The sequence below is a fragment of the Homalodisca vitripennis genome, unplaced genomic scaffold (assembly GCF_021130785.1).
Source record: "Homalodisca vitripennis isolate AUS2020 unplaced genomic scaffold, UT_GWSS_2.1 ScUCBcl_1960;HRSCAF=6236, whole genome shotgun sequence".
NCBI lineage: Eukaryota > Metazoa > Arthropoda > Insecta > Hemiptera > Cicadellidae > Homalodisca > Homalodisca vitripennis.
In genome coordinates, this window is record NW_025778108.1 from 59988 (window position 1) to 78293 (window position 18306).

General features: G+C 32.5%; 1 protein-coding gene across 1 annotated transcript; it reads left to right on the plus strand.

The window, feature by feature from the left end:
• Positions 1-12175: 12175 nt before the first annotated feature.
• On the plus strand, positions 12176-17233 carry LOC124371781 (the record flags this gene model as incomplete). The annotated part of the gene is made up of 2 exons (XM_046830125.1): positions 12176-12427; positions 17027-17233. Coding segments are annotated over exons 1-2 (329 nt in total), but the record flags the coding sequence as incomplete, so codon positions are not given.
• Positions 17234-18306: the final 1073 nt, after the last annotated feature.

Consider the following 18306-nt stretch of genomic DNA (forward strand, 5'->3'; position numbering starts at 1 on the left):
TATTTTTGGATTGCATTATGTTTTTTTGTTTGAGTAATTTTAATAATCATCCAGGCCTGTCTAAAATGTAACATTTTAGTGTGTTTAATTGAAATCAAATTTAATTTGGTTTAGGTAAGATAATGATCTTGCTCCTTTCAATCCAAAGTGTCCAGTTTTGTACAGAGGAGATAAAAACGAACTAAGGGCAGAAATAAAATAGTGTTTTGTTGTAAGAAAAATCAAAACAATTGCGAAATATGCACTTACGAAAACTTTTTAACACTCTAAATTTGGTTTGATAAATATATTAACAATCATGTACTATTTTAGTTGGAACCAAACCAACTATGACTTTCTAACGAATTAATGCACCTTTGATATCATCAGTACATGGAGAAATATTTTCCGCTACCAATGCAGATTGGATATCATTTTGTATGGAGGTTTGTTTTTAATGACAATGAAAATATAACTAAAGTATATTTATTAATCTTAAATACCCATATTTCTTTTACATACGATAGTATATTTTATTCATCATAAAATTATTACTTTTTAAGATAAAAAAACTACCAAATTATACTATAATTTGAAATATCTAAAACGTAATTTGGATCGATATTTTTTTGTTTCAGTAGTTTCAGAAAATCACGAATATCGAGGATACGATACTCAGGAATGATGATCGTGATGATCAACAACATCATGATTTGTTTTCGATTTTGACTGTGGCTGACATGGTGGCCGCTTATTATACTGCAGCACAGAGTTCACACTTTCATCACACTAGAGAAGTCCCCCGCCCACCCCTACATCCTTGGCTTCATCCCACGTCACATGATGATTTTCATACTAGTCTGATAGCCGCGGCATGTCTTTAATTGCGTTACTCTTCTGTTTGCCTTGTTGTGAGATTTTACACCTGAAGAAGGGGACAGATATCACATTTCGAAACGTCGTGTTTCACTATTGTGACGCGTAACGATGGCATATATCCGAAAACCTGTTATCCTTCAAACCGTCCCATCGTCAAATAAAAAAAACTTTAAACAAAGAATAAATATACTGTGAAATACAGGAAATGTAAACCTATAAGAAGCGTGATCTACAGTTTTGTCTTGAAAGTGTGTGTAATGTGACACGCTTCGCTCTTACCCCAGCTTTCCCAAGTAGCCTAGGTGGAATTATGAAATGGTTACGTAACCAGACCTTGTGCCTCACGCACTAAATTGTGTACGGTACATTTTTAAAATCGCACGCTTACCGTATCCAAGTCGTGAGCAAACCCGCGTTGTAATGGATTTTAGTGTGTAATTCCTCACAGAAACGTGGTGACACTGTGTGAGAGTTGGGATTTATGTAGAGACTTTCATTTCAAATAATACTGAGTAATACTGTAATACAAACCAAAATAATGCGAATGCTGATTTTCGCTCCATTTCACCTTCCTCTTAGTGCAGCGTCTGGAATCTGCACTGTCACAGACTTGACTCCTGGAATTTGGAGTCCACGGCCGTCTGAAGACGCCGGCAATGAAGACGTTGAAAACACTACCAAGGAGGGTATATGTGGTTTAAAAGGACCCATCAAGTTGTGTTTGAATTTTTGTGGTACGACGTATTTCGTTGTTAAATTGCCAAGATTATTGCAGAAATTTTTGGTTACAGGTTTTCGTCCCTAATATTTAACACGTATCATAAATAGGTTTTTGACACCTGAGGAAGAGGGCAGATTTCATCCTCGAAAACGTCGTGTTTTATTTCTACAGTATAACACACAATGGTGGCAAATCTCCGCGATCCGGTTACCCTTTGAAGTCATCCATCCTCAATAACAAAACCACACACAAATTTAAAAACTTACCTGCATATTGATAACGAGAGTATAACATTAGACCCCATACAATTTACTCAATTTCTCGTTTTTTTGTTTTGTTTTTATTACTAGTTTTCGATAAACAAGGAATATTTATATTTTAACATTTATTTTGAAATATGTACAATTTATTATCTGATTAAAATAATTGGTTTATTAAATCTGGCAATTGTGAAAACTATGATGATGACACCACGATTTGGATTTGCCACTCACATATCGCCAAGGAGACACACATTTGAACTCTATATTTAGAGATTACGGTGGCAATGTATTATTAGTTTATTAGTAATATGTGTTATTTATAATAAATTAATGACACTACATTCCGATGACTGAAATATCTTATCTCAAAATTCAATGCCAATTCGTGCACATTCTTTTAATTTGTGCCCCGACGTACAAGTAAAGTATAATAAGTTAGAACCAACTAGATTAATATGACAGTATTGCTGTTTTAGTCAAAATAAGCTTAAATTACGCCATAGAAAGAGTTATCTAATTTATTGTGTGAGATTATAAATTAAATATATACTACACAGTATAAAATTAAATTTATACTAACTAAACTGTTAATTCATACAGTGTCTAATAAAATTCCACTCCTTCAAATAGCTTTAAATATTGGTTTTCACTACAATAGGCATATTATTTTAGTAGCCTACGTGGTCACTTTAAATGATAATCCTTAAGGACCAAAAACATTTATAATAACTCTTGCAATACCTCTTGATATAAACGTTCTATTTACTTGAAACTTGGTGCAAGGGTTGCTCTGGGTACCGAGGAAGAACTATTAATTTTGGGGTCGTAAGGTAAAAGTAAAGTTTTAAAACATTTTGATAATGCTTTCTTAGTAAGCATGATGGGAACGAGAAATCCCAGAATAAACAAATCGGTAAAACAAACTTATTACAATGGCATTTTTGTCGTTTGACAGAGTAACACATTTAATAAAAGTTACTCATAAGAGGGTGACGTATATTAACCCCCCCCCCCAACAACCCTAAGTGTCAAAAATAAGTATAACACAACAATCTAATTTGTTTGAAGTACTGAAGTTAAATGATTTATTTTGAATTAGGCCTGTCAAATTTATTTAAATTTATTCCATATTCCCCGATGATCTTGAATCATATCTTCCCCCCCCCCCCAATGCCAAGCCCTAGTTACGCCACTGAGACAAACCTCATATTTTTAATACTTGATTTATATACTAATGGTTTACTCTCACATTTTTTATATTTGTGTCATGTAATTATATATTTTTTTATATTACAATATGGATGTTTTAGACGTAGTTGTTGGCTGAGCGTTAGCATAGTATATCACTCAAGGGTTAGCAAAATGTCCCTTTTGTATGTATGCCATCTCTATCCGCAAAATATATCTAGATGTTGCATAAGGCTTCATATCTTTCTAAAAAACGTCAAATTTGGTCTTGATCCCTACCATGGGGTTTTTACTGAGCGTTAGTGAAGCCTAACTTTTTAACATGTTATCTAAAAATCTAATTGGGTTGTAGATGTCAATGTTAGATGAAACTTTCACTTATATAGTTAAGATATAGAGTTCGATAATGTTGAATGTCTCCCAATAGGATTTGATTTGGCTGAGCGGTAGAGAAGCCCAGCTCGCCGAAGGATATCTAGAGAACAATAGCTAGGTATAAGATGTTGCATAAAACTTAAGGTCCATCCGCTGTAGTAAAAACGAGCTAGAGTTTTTTTCCCTGTAAGAACAATGAAAAATCTCGTGCAGAGATTTACACCTGTACTGATTAGTCGTAGGATTATATGACGATTATTCTTATTTTAAGATATAAATAATACGCACCCAAGCGCTTTTTTTTTCGATTTTTATAGGCTGTTCAGAAAAACTATCAACCTTTGTTGCACTTCATCGTTCAAATATACACTTTATAAAAAAACGTAAAGAAGTTCACTACCCGATTCTAGTTACGCTACACGGTCTTTAGCGTAAATTACGTAGTGCAAAAGCGATGAACACCTTCTATCTAGCCAAATGGATATTTGGGCAACTAATTTGTGTGTTTGCAAATCATTTTATTTGGCAAATAACAAGTCTATGCTATGAAAATAACAGTCGTACCTTATTTTGTAATTAGTATTTTTTTTTTTTATAACTTGTTGCAGAACACCGATCCGCTCTGGTACGACCTCGCATTCAAAATGAATATAACGTTAATGTAGACGCCTGCCTAGTGGGAGAAGGCAATTTCTCTACACTCATCTTATCTGTTATTGCGTTTGTAGAATTGAAGGCACTCCTTTCTGCATTAAATTTCGTGGTGCTGCATTTTGTGGTTATAATTTTCGTGGTGGCACTTCGGCTTGCAAGAAGAAGGAATAATATAAAAACAACCAATCAAGAAATTTTGTTATTTTGGCTGAGCGTTAGCGAAGTAGTATTATTGAAGGGGGCTGGAAAAGTTAAATTTCTGTTAGTCAGTCCGCAGTTCATCTCAAGCAAGAATTGACCTATAGACTTAAAATAATTTTTAAACTTAATTTCTTTATAAGCAACATCAACTTTGGTTATGATGCATACCGCTCTATAAGATTTGGCTGAGCGTTAGCGAAAATGTTTACATTGGTCTTATGTGTAATCATGATGGCAACGAATGAATATCAGTATAAATTTGTAAACAACCTGAGCAGGTACTGACATAATCGTGACATTTTAAAATGTAACAAATTAACACATGTAGCTTAATTATCTGCACAATATCTGAAAACAGATTTGGCTGGAATAATTTCTTTTTTGTAAGACACGGGTGGAAATATTTCTTTCCTGTATGATGGTCTGTCTGTCTATTAATAAGACATCTCGAGAATTACATGAGCTATAGACTCGATATTTTGCATGTAACCTCATTGAAGTCTGTTACGCGTTCTACCTTGTTTTAAATTACTAATTAATGTTGCGAATGTCTTTGGGTTACATTCATTATTAGAAGTATGTTAGGGCAAGTTCACAATTAAGAATAATTCGTCTAGGGCACAGTATCATATATCAGTGCAGAGTAATAAAGTAAAGTTATTATAAGCTATGAAAGGCTAATGCATCATTTACTAGTGTGCAACCTCCTATGCCTCAACAAAGCAGGTTGAAATTAATACATACCTTAACGATGAAATAGAAGATTTAAATACAAACGCAGAAACAGAATATGGAGAACAAATCAATATCTAACATCAGTTTCATAAATTTAGAGGAAAGAAGAAGTAAAGTAAAAAAGGGTTTTAATAAAATATTTAATGAAAACCTTGACAAAGAAATTCATAAACAAAATTAACTATAAAACATAAAATATCGAAACACAATTGGAAAAAAGAGTAGTAGAACCAGTCAATACTGACATATTATTAATGGGATTTGACCAGTCAGACTTAAGTGAGTTTCATTAAGTTTACTGAGTACCCATCTGGGCGTAATGTTGGCGAAATTACGATCCTATCTTTTCAAAACAAAATACCATAAAGTAAGGTATATTCTGAATCCACAGAGTTGTTTTCTCTAGGTTTTCCTTCATTCGTTTGTGTTTTGCTGTATCTTCTTTTATTGTCAGTAAGGTTGAGGATTACATACTTGAATATATTTTGTAAAACTTGTTGACTTCTTCACCAAGCTGGTCCAATATTACTACATGTTGTGACATATGTTCCTTGTAAACAATCTACGTTTTGGTTTTTGATTTCTTTCTAGAAGCGGGCAGTGTTGTCAAAACCTAAGAGAAGGAACCCTGGTGCAATAGGCTAACTGACATATATGATAGGCTTTGTTTTGGTGGTAACTAAAATGACCTTCTTTACTAAGTAGATAGCTGTATAAATGGTTGACACCAAAAAGTATCGCCAATACAAGTGTACTGTAGTCAGGGTGACCATACGTCCGGCTTTAGGAGGACATGTCCTCCCTTTTAATGTTTGTCCTACGGTCCTCCTGGCTTTTGAAAATGATGTAAAACGTCCGGCTTTTAGGGGATTGCTTACCACGTTCGAAAATAGTAGCATCACATTAAAAATTCTTCTGATTTTTAATGTCCTGAGATAGACCGTGACAAGTTATTGCAGCGCACGCACGTAATGCCATGGCATGTGAACTGCTGTTAGATTCAGTTGTATGTTAAGTGTTGTCTATAGTGTCACTGACTCACTGTTGTTTCTATCCGCTCAGCTGCACTGGCGCTACTACCCCTTGATATTCTATTATGTATTATGAATTATAGCTTAATTTTGTTATAATACTTTATATATTTTATGTTATAGTGATAATTTCTTATATATGTATGTTTGTATAGCTTACTAATGCAATGAATTAAATTCCAATTATATCACAAAATCTTTTGAGATAACTCTAAAATTTGATTTTAAATCAATTATAATTTTTAAAGAGAAAAATTCTTACAATAATTGATTTAATCTTATGCCACATACAAAATAACAGCCTAAAATAATACTTTCATACATCAATATATGCTTTAAATATTGTAAATTTCTTTTATTTTTTAGATTTATATGTAAAACATACAACTTGAGTTTTTTATTTGCATTACTAGGGAATACAGTACCACTGTAATTTATAAAGTTCGTGTTTTTAAATAATGTACAAATAAATGTTTCAGCAAGGTTTTATGAGAAACGGTTTCGGTTTGCGGTATCTTGTACCTACTCTCGGGACAGAAGATGTCCGGTACAAAGTATCTGTTATAGATAGAAACTCTAAAGATAATGTAAATTTCTCTGCACAAACATTTAAATAAATTGGTTGCAGAATACTTTTTTTTTGAACAAATAGTGGGATAACTGGAGTTTTCTTGATCTCACCTACATCTTGATAATAAGTTCCAAACTCTTATAGGTTTCAAATGGCAGCAATATGATATGAAAATTTATTTGAGGAAAAAACTATTCTGAAAGAAAACTGAATAAATTATTTGCTCATTCATACTGAATTGCATAATAGAAGACCCAAAATTTAATCCTGTATTTAAAAGTTACTGATCTGAGCTTTTAAATCTATTTCAAACTTAATCGGTTTTTTCTTCTGGCAAACAAATAAAGTTGTAAAAACAGATCAAAAAAAAAAAATAAATAACGTACCATAATAACGATCATTTAGCTTAGTTGTAAATAATAGATTAAGATTTAAAATAAGTGACACCCTCATTTTAAAGGTCTTGATAAAGAAGAAGGGCAGTGGAAACTAGAACTTTCTATTTCAACCCAGTACTCTTAATGGGTCCTTACACTTAAAAAATTTTGAGCCGTGCTCCCTAAATCCCATTTTAGAGAAAATGGGGCAAAGTTGTAATATAAAAAGTTTACTTCTATTTCCTAGAAAGGTGTCCCAAGTTCCATCTCTACATCTTTATTCTTTAAACAAAAACAGAGTTTTTTATCTCACACTACTTATCTCATACTTTATCTATACTTTTTATCTCACACAGTGTATATAATATATATATATATATAATTTTAATACACTTAACGCCACAAAAAAGTACTTGCTCCGCGGGGAATTGAACCTGGATCTCTCACTTACCGGGTGAATGTGCTATTACACTACAGAGCCCTTACTTTTTACAATTCAATTATTTAGTATTGGGCCGTATCTGTCACATATGCGTTTAAATAACCAAACTAACATGATCAGAAGACCAAATGCCTATCAAACGACTTTTTATTACATTAATTAAATTTGTATAAATGGCAATAGCTGAATTTAAATTTCAATAAACAATGAACCACAAAAAGTACTTCACCGGGACTCGAACCTGGATCTCCCAGAGTATATACTTATGTTCTAAGCACGTTGCAGGATGCAGTCAAGATAGGCACTAAGAGACCTGAAAGAATTTCATGAATTTTATCTATAGGGTAAATAGGTTGATCTTATAGACTATTCTGAATAATACAATTTTTTCAGATTTTTCTCTCCCCCAAGGCCGTATTCAGCTTTGGCAGGTGCTGGAAAAGATATTCTAATATTGTAATGAATGATATTACAAAATTTAACGTATAACAGCATTACATTTATTGAATTGAGCTATCTTGTCCGTCGACACTGCTCTTCAAATCTATGTTTGGTGGGGCCTGGCCTGGACCCCTTTAAAATTGTCCAAAAAAGAAGTCTGACTACGAGCCTGCTCTCTCTGCCCCTAAAACTATTAAATATAAAAGGTGAAGATTCTCTTGGGCTATAGTAAATTAATTTTGAAAGGTGAATATTCTGAATTATTAACTAATGCTCTTAAAATATAAAGCCCTTTAGACAGTTCACATTCCAATTTATCTATATGAGGTGCTTTCCAATCTCATTTTTCCAAAAAGTCAAATGGATTGTCAAGCATCAAGCTAATTTTCACCAGTAAACAGTTTGAGAGTTTTGGGAATTTCGAGTTTTTCCTTCGAGTTTGAATGAACCATTTCTATTCACATTGAAAATTAGACTATTTTTGGGCAGTAAATTGGACAAGATTGGGTACTAATAAAATTTCAATTTTTAGTTGATCAAGATTTTTTTCATCAAACAAATACAAATATCATAAATATATAAACAAAAAATTTGATAGTGGTAAAGAGATCTGAGGATACACTTTTGCGGTACTCTGTCGGTGACTAAATATAATTACTAGTTTTAATTTTAAATCATATTTAATTTTTTGTGAATTTAAATCTATTGGTGAAATATGGTATCATTTACACTGTACATCGATCCAGTGCCCTTTTTTATACAAAGTTATGTTGCATTATATGACCAACGCTTATAAAATATACCTATGTTCAGTTATTTACTATTTTCATTCTTTAGCAATAAATTATTTACACTTATTTTCAAAATTTGAGGAAAATCCAGAGTAAAGGTTGAGACTAGAAGAGGTCATGAGGTATATTACTAATAATATTATCTAATCAAGATTTTACACTTATTAGTAGTAGGTTCATTTTATAAAATATCTCAAATTAAAAAAATTAAACATTTTTTTTAAAAAGTTAAAGTCTTTTGAAATGTAATACATAAATACTAAAATCGTTTAAAACAACACACAACACTTTTTCTCTTTTTAAAGCTAAGTTATGATTGCAACTTGGAAATTAATATTTTAATATCGGAATCCGGTGTACTGTAACAACAACTAGCAATTAAAATATTTAATTTATCAGAACTAAATGAAATTATATCTATGGAAGAACATTAAAAAGCAGTCTTCACTAAATTTATAAGTATAATTAATGTACTACATTGAATATTTTTTACAAGACCTCCTCTAATGAAGCTAATTCTACGATACGTTGAGGATACTTTCTTACCTGAAAATATTTTTCCTGCTAAAACCAATGTTTATTTAAAGAAGCATAGTATCATGGGAACCACAGGATTCAGAGGTTCATGAGTGGAAGAGTTAGGTTCCATTGCAGTTTTTAATTAATAAGCAATGTTAACAAAACAGTGAGTGATTACTTTACTAGCTTGGGTTGGATTTTCAATAATTTAGATCCATTGTTAAAGATACAGTAATATTTTTGGATTGCATTATGTTTTTTTGTTTGAGTAATTTAATAATCATCCAGGCCTGTCTAAATGTATAACATATTTTAGTGTGTTAATTGAAATCAAATTTAATTTGGTTTAGGTAAGATAATGATCTTGCTCCTTTCAATCCAAAGTGTCCAGTTTGTACAGAGGAGATAAAAACGAACTAAGGGCAGAAATAAAATAGTGTTTTGTTGTAAGAAAAATCAAAACAATTGCAAAATATGCACTTACGAAAACTTTTTAACACTCTAAATTTGGTTTGATAAATATATTAACAATCATGTACTATTTTAGTTGGAACCAAACCAACTATGACTTTCTAACGAATTAATGCACCTTTGATATCATCAGTACATGGAGAAATATTTCCGCTACCAATGTAGATTGGATATCATTTTGTAGGGAGGTTTGTTTTTATTTAGAAAATAACAAAAGGTAAAGTTGTTCTTGAGGTCTGAACAGGAGATCAGTTTGGAAAAAATCTTGATTGTTACGGTGCGGTGATGCAAGGCTTGATTATGTCAGTGTTGGGAGCTTGTGTGTGTGTGAAAACAAAACAAATGGATGGCTCAGCTGGTTGGATTATTTTAAAATTTAGTTCAATCGACAACCGCCAGGTGCTAGAGTAGCTCTAAGCTTGTGAAGCGAAAATCAGTTCTCAAGTTTGCTGTCAGATGCTGTTACCATAGGTTCTATTTTGTGACGATTTTGTTATTAAAGTTGTATAAAATTTTAAAGATGTTGGGTTTTTGTAAACTTCTTATAATTATCTTATAGATTTATATATTTAAAGTATGCACAGATGCATTGTCATGGTTTTATAAAAAAGTAGTATTCGTAGTAATACATTTATAATGAAACATCGCGTAGTTCAAAGAAATGATAATTTTATTTATAAATTTTGGACAGTTTATAACAGTTACAAAGCAGGGCTAACCTCAAGCAGGGTTAGCTATTTTTTGGAAGCTTCTTCGATTTGCGTTATGTAGCGAAAAGAAGAAGCTGTTTAAAACGCCATGAAACAAAGTTGTATGACGTTAGGACCGTTTGGCTGATACGGCCCAGTCCGTCTCGTTCACTTTCAATCGACTTGTCAGTGCAGTTACTGAGCTGAGCTCCCCGCTAGAGCGTGCGGTAATGGTAATCGTCATCATGTGGATTACTGAACGGAATGAGAGTGAACGCATAGAGGAGGAAACTTATCGTGCAGTGAATGTATAGATATATAACAATAAGTATTGTTTTTCCGGAATTTATTAAATATATCCATCAAAACTTTTAAAATTAAGGTGTAAATTACCAGAGACTTTACTAAATATTATAATGTTTAGCTAAGCTATTGAATAATGGACTTGGGAGTGTCGATGCCAAGCGGTCTAAGACGTTGGACTTTGGGTCTGAGTTAGAGATAACGCAGGTTCAAATCCTGACAGTGACTATTGCACTTTTTATCAGTACCATCGACCGACCTTGTACTGTATCGACTCTCCCCCTTATTCTGTTTGATAAGATCCCCGCACAGGCCAGTGGCCCACGAGGGCGGACAGAATAGGGCTTAAAAGGGGATCGGCCTCTCCTTTTTAAATAAAAATAAATAAATAGAGATTGATATGCTTTTGATTTATCATAAGCTAGATTATTCCCTAACAAATATTTTAAATAAATTACTAAAATCAAATAAATACATTGCTCGTTTGAAAATAATTGTATTTTATAAAACATATTAAAATCGCGGCACTGACCGACAGTAGTGAGTACTTCTTTTATCGGGCTATGAATATTTATCATGAAAAAGTACGTTTTCTAATTATTAAATTATAATTGTTTATGTGAGTCTATACTAAATCTCTTGTTTTGAGTTTTAATCCATTTCAATCTTATAGTAATTACCTCATTTTTATGAATTAAATTAATTAATAACAATTAATTTAAAGAGCAGGTTGAGGTCAGATTTTCTGCGCTTAAACTGCGGGGACTGCAACTCATAGAGCCTCTTAAAACTACGATAAGTGTCTTGAGATATACCCATAACCAAATCTCCAATCCAGCATTTTTATACCACGTATATTAATTTCTTTGGGCATGATGATATAGCTAATTTGGTAAGGGCGCCATATTGGTGAAGCATAAAGGACCTGAAAAAAGTGACAGAGGAGATTCTAGTTTCTAGAAGCAATCTGAAGTTTCTGGTCTAACGGAAGATGAAACTTAGTATAACATGTGTTTATTAGTTTCTTTAATATATTTACAATTACTGTTTCCTTCGTACTGCTGATAGATAGTACACAAGCATAATGTCTCAAGTGGCAACAGATTTTAGCATTGGATGCAACAACCTCTCATAGACTAATACGTAATCTAAGTCAGTGGCCACGTTATGAGTCAATGCGTAATTCTGTTCGTTAATAATCATCAAGCAAACATTATCACGTGTAATCGGAAGTTCGAAACAAAACGCCCAAGCTAAACGTAAACAAATAACCACTGAAACGAATTGACCAATTGTAGAAGATTTACTCAGTAGTTAAAAATTTGATATACAAGTAAACAACTTAAACAAAATTCATCTACAATAGTGAATCTATTCAAGAAATTATTAGATAAGCTGTTAACAATAAAATTATAAACACTATGTTACTGTTTACTGTTGAGATTTAACCAAAGAGTAAAAAGTAAAAGAAACTATACCGACTATCATACTCTGTGTGTCACTCACAATGTGTTACCTTTTCTTTCTGGTCTGCCGCTGTCTTGCTGTTATATTAGTCTACAAGACATTGTTGATTTCCGGTGTGTGTGGTAGTGAATTTGATCCCTACTCCTTACCGTGTCATACTAAAATTTGTAGGTTAAACTAGTTTTAGTTATTTTATCTTGGTATTAATATGGTAATTCACTCTGAAAGTTTACAGATAATAGATAAATCAATGGACGAAAAAATAGTTGTTCGTAACAAAGGAGGAGGCTGCATTGTAAAGCATTCACCATTATTTTCATCTGATGGAAAGTAAGTTAACCTCAAATATTTAATTAAAATATCAGGCCTAGGATGCTGTATTGAAAATTAAAAGGGTAGACTTTAATAAGTGGCCTACACTTGTTATTCAATTGCTATTATCGAATGGTTTGATTGTTTTGTTTTTATCCGTAGGAACAATTTGATATTACAATTGATTTAACTTAGCATATGATTTGAACTTATTAGTTATAGTACCTAATTTTATTGTAAACAATAAACAGCAAGAAGTCTTTAACTTAGCATATGATTTGAACTTATTAGTTATAGTACCTAATTTTATTGTAAACAATAAACAGCAAGAAGTCTTTAACTTAGCATATGATTTGAACTTATTAGTTATAGTACCTAATTTTAATGTAAACAATAAACAGCAAGAAGTAACAAAAATTTGTCAACTTTGAAAATAGCGATGAATATGAGGAAAATATGTGAGATATTTATCACAAGTGACTTTAAGTGGCTTCAACATCTGGATTTAGCTCCTGGTAACCCATGGGGAGAATTCTTTCCTCCATTTCACAAAAGCAAGGTAAGGTTTCACATTGTAAGGTTTCTTTGATATCTAAGTCTAGGCCATAGTTTTGTTGTTTTGTAATGTTATTGTTAAATTTATGTTTTTAAAATTTTAATGTACAAGATTCTTCTTGCCACGGTTATATTTTATAACTTTTATTGTATGTGATTTTTACATATCGAAGTGGGATAATATATCGAATTGTTCGTTAACAGCAATTGAATAACGAGTCTAGGCCTCTTATTAAAGTCTCCCCAATTAAAATACTACTAGTAGGCCCTACCTTTGAAGACCAGGCCAAAAATTATGTTTTACATTTATAAACAAGCCATTAGCCTACAACTCAGTTATTTAGTACCCAGCCTATTTTCCAAAAAGACCAGCCTCAAATGGCACTTTTGACAGACTAATAAGCAGTCTACACACTTTACCTCACTAACTCATTCTACCATAAAAAGTCATATTTTGTCTTATTCATAGAGAAATAGTACATGAGTGTAACTATTATATATCTTATATCAAACTTAGAACCCTCAAAGAATGTTATGGCGAAAGCATTTTTGTGATATCATGAGCATTCTAGTGGCTGCTTGTCCTAAATGATCTTACGTGAGAAAAGTTGGGACGATCTGGGACATGATCTGTGGTTGGGAAATTAGTGATCAGAAATGCCCCTGGCAATCAGTGCGGGGTTTGACCGGTATACAGAATTTTACGAAGTTGTTAACTCTTTAAGTTAGGTTAAGTAACCTTTTAAGTTGACTTTGTTATACATGTGAACATGTTTACAACAAATAAATATTTGATTTGATTTGATTTATCAATTATACGATATATAATTAATATTGGTTTTTTAATAAATACAGTAGGGAGTAAAGGTACTTTGGGATTATACCGACCACACCCAGACATGAATCGTTATTTCACATTTCGTTTCTACTGATTACTAGATTAGCGTAGAACAATATTTCGTCAATATAAAACAGGAATTGTCTTATCGCAAACCCCTCCCCATCCTCAGACAGAGGTCAAAGTCGAGCGTCTAGTAGATAACGTGATTGCAGAGTCTCGCCGCCCGTTCAGCTGGTGCATCGCTTTGTTGTACTTCCGTGTTTTACCTCTACATTTCTCCAAACACAAAAAATTCAACAAAAACAAACATTTACCAAACTAAACTCTTTATTTAAAAAACACTCAAAACTTGTTTTTATTCTTGATCACATTCCGCCACCCAAAATGCGAGTGCCTCCGGCCATCAGCGCGGGCTTCCTGCCCCGCGCTGATGTCGACGAAAGAAAAACATCCCTCGAGATAGTACCTATCAGTAAAATATCAAATTCTAGAGGGGCTAATCAGAAATATAAAATTGAATTGTAATGGAAAGGTAATTATGTACCGTGCAAATCACGTGATGCCGCGCGGCCTGCCGTAATCAGGATTCTCGAGAAAGATAAGATAACAGCGACAACAATACCGATCACAATACCTGGAAATGCTTGTAAGTTTGTAATTTTGTAATTGAAGAGTTGTTTTTTCGTTCTATCATGTTTGTTTCTATAAATTTCTATTTTTGTGTTCTTCATACTGGTGTGGTCGGTATAATCCCAAAGTACCGGGAGTAATAAATTACATGTGATACAAATATAACAATAGATTTATAACAGTTTATAAAGCGACACAACACAGTGCGAGTGTAAGTATTTTCTTTGAACATTTGGTAACTTTCAGATATATTTGCCAAAATTAAATAAACTGTGCCATAATTGATGTGGGTTTTTATTTTTGAACAATGATTTCATATGTCTTATCTCAGAAATCATTCTGTTAGTTAAGCAGCATTTCCAGTGTTTATTTAACCCTCTGAGTCGCGGTACTTTTTTCTCCAAGTGGCGGGACATTTTTACTGATTTTGTATGTTTGCAAAAGGAAATTTATATAAAATACTGTAAATTATATAAGTACAACATATCATATATCAAGTTAAACTACATAACACACAGAATAGAATGGTAATAATATGAAACACTTACCTCGGATAGGTGTAAAAAACCAGGGTTGAACTCCAAAAATAAAAATTCATTTTTTGTTTGTTTTATATTAGGCTGAGTAAATGATACTAATATTAATTTTTTTTAACACAGATCCAAAATATCCATTTTGTTTAAAATTTAATTCTGAACAAAAATATATATATTATTCCTAAAAAAATCACACTAATTGCTGATCGAAACTTTCATGTACGTAGCCTACATGTTTTTTACTGCATTTTAGTCAGTATCAGAGCCTACCTCATTCTTCCTGGTTTGAGAGGCATCCAGTAATGTTCGAAGTAAGGGAAACACTCCCTATGAACTCCAAAATTACAAGCTGGGTTTCAGAAGTGACTTTTGCCCCTTTTTTTGGTGTTCACACACTGCACAAAGTCTTTCACTACGGCCTGGTAAATGAGCAATCCATTGAGAAAGATCTCCACTTGGTCCAGTAGGTAGTACAGTACGTGAATGAACTGTTTGTAAGGGTTCCGCTAGTGCCAGTGTATCTAAATACTACATCAAATCAAAATTTGGAATCTCATCTTTCTAACCATACCTAATATATAGCGTTTAAGTCGCGGCATAACATCGGAAATACCGGAACAAAAGAGTCTTGCGTTAATAGACGCTAGAGTGTCTCTGCCACTCGTGAACGAGATTTAATAGACGCTGCAGAGTCTTTCACCACTCGGAGGGTTAATTAAAATGTTGATTCCAGGTTATAAAAAAATTTGAGGTAAATTGAACAAAGTGACTAATGTGTTTGCTCTAATAATTAATTTTTAATATATTGTAAACATGGCATTTTACACTTTTGGCTTGTGTACGTGCTTTAATTACTTTTCATCAAGGTAATTAATCTCTTTTTGTATTTTTGTTGTATCTAATGCAATAATACAAAAGCTGGGTACAAACAGTAGAATAGTGATAACAACAATAAATAGTTTAAGAAACAACAATGGGCTATACAAAAATCAATACTAAATGGATTGGAACAAAACGAAACATACAAATACATCATCTAGAACATATATTATAGTATATAAAATAAATACATTATAAATTATAATAGTATAATATAAAGTCAATTAAAACCCTCAAAAAATGTTTTATTGCCCTACACGTGTTTCAATATCCAACCATCATCAGTGTACATTAACCTCTAAATACATAATTAAATATAAACATGTGTAAACAATTATATATACACATGTGGACCATTTAAACAGATGTTAAATTTATGTGACAGTTGTATTTTTTATATTAAGTTAATTTTAGATATCGAAAGGAAAGGAGAAAAATTAAACATGAAAGGAGAAAAATTAAACATGAAAGAAGAATTACATATCTAACTAGATTATAATAAAGATCCTCGTAACATTTTAAATTGCACTCTGAAAAATAAGACAAACCCAGTTTTTGAAAAAATTAAAATATTAAATACAGGATACTAATCAAAATTACAACTGTGTCATATAAATTTAACACCTGTTTAAATGGTCCACATGTTTATATTTAATTGTTTATTATTTATTTACAGGTTTATGTATACCGATGATGGTTGAATACCGAAACACTGTATAAAATAATTTAAAAAAAGGGTTTTAGTGACTTTTCATTTTACTAATATAAAGATAACCCTGCAATGTGGAGTTAATAATACATAAATTATAACTTGCAATAATTATTAAATACAATGATAGCAATCATAACAAAACAATGACCAAAAAAATAATGAGTGCTATAACAAAAATAAAAAACATATCAGACGTTCTGAAAAATAGCAAGATTCTTGAAACCGTTTAGGATTGAACAAGAAAATCAAGGTATGGACATGCAAGGTTATCTAGAATTGGTGGACTATTCCGTAGGTGTTAGCTTCATAATTACCTTTCACATGTTTGCGATCAAGTAACTCCCTTGCACACAAGACCATCTAAAAGGTACTAAGCTGAGCGACATTGTAAATCTATGGTATAACATCTGGTCTTTAGTATTATAGCCTGTTTAAAATGTAAATAACCGTGTTGTCTGTTCCAGATATGTGTACATTCTGTGTGGTTGGTGTGTAAGTGCATACAGTGTACAGACAGGAGAATGTGCTTTCCAGTTTGTGTCGAAGAGCAGGGAAGAGCTGGTGTCCATTGCTACTTACGGGGACCAACTGTGTACAGTCACGGCCTCCGGGAATCTTGCAATTTGGAAGAGCAGTGCAAGTGGTCCAAGAAGGCAGTTGGTAAGCTTGCAGTTGCTCGAAACTTTCCCCTACTTGTTTCGAAACAATTTTATTACGCGTTCTGCTACGATCAAGTGAATGAGGTTTTGCCGTACCCAGAGCTGGAGTACACCAGTGACTTCTACACATTTATAGCCTGTTATCCCTATGGTGGAATAAGAAGTGCTATAGCTTCACCAGTATCTTGACTTCCCAATTTTACAGTGTATTAGAAAATATGTCAGCTTCGCCAGCAACCGTATCTAACAAGTTTCATAGAGCATTTAGAGTGAACTTGCATTGGCGGCAGATTGAATTCCAAAGTTTGTAACTAACCTCTTAATCTTTTCCGGGCCAGGCGACAATATGTTGCCGCCATAGATCGCGTGTGAAAAGTGCCAGGCGGCAATATATAGTCTCCTTGATATTCGTCGTTTTCTTAAATAAATACGACATCAAATGATTAAAGTTTTATGTTTTTTTTATTCTCTGGTATATTTGTAGATAATTAATATGAATATCATTTTTAATTTGGAGGTCTATGCATTTTTATTTCGTAATTGTCACATGTCATTATCAGCTGACTCGATCTTTTGTTGTTAATTCTTTATGCTTTAATGTAATCGTATTATTGTATGCTGGATTCTTCTTCGTTATTTTATTTTGTGGTTGCAAATATTAGTAGTTTTAGTTGTTACATGGTCAACTATCGTGTGTAGTAGTTACAATGACTGACAATTTGCAATCTCACAAGAGTGAAATTGTAAGTAGCACATTTGTAAATAGAAAAAGTGTAAATAAGTTTCAAATAAAATTGTGTAAATATTTCTTGGTAAATAGTGTTTTTTAAATGTATTGAAACTGTTTATGAATCCTACAATCATCTGTTTACCGGTATATCCATAATGTGAATATTTATTTTAAGTTTCTTGCAATGTAAGAGTCAGTTGCTTTAACCCTAGAACTGTTAATCGACATAATTATGTCGGTTAATGCCGCTTTTGTGGTGTTAACCGTCAAAATTTTGTCGATCAAACATTCCCTCGTATAATTACTTTTTATAATATACTCCTTCGCGTTCTGCTACGATCAAGTGAATGAGGTT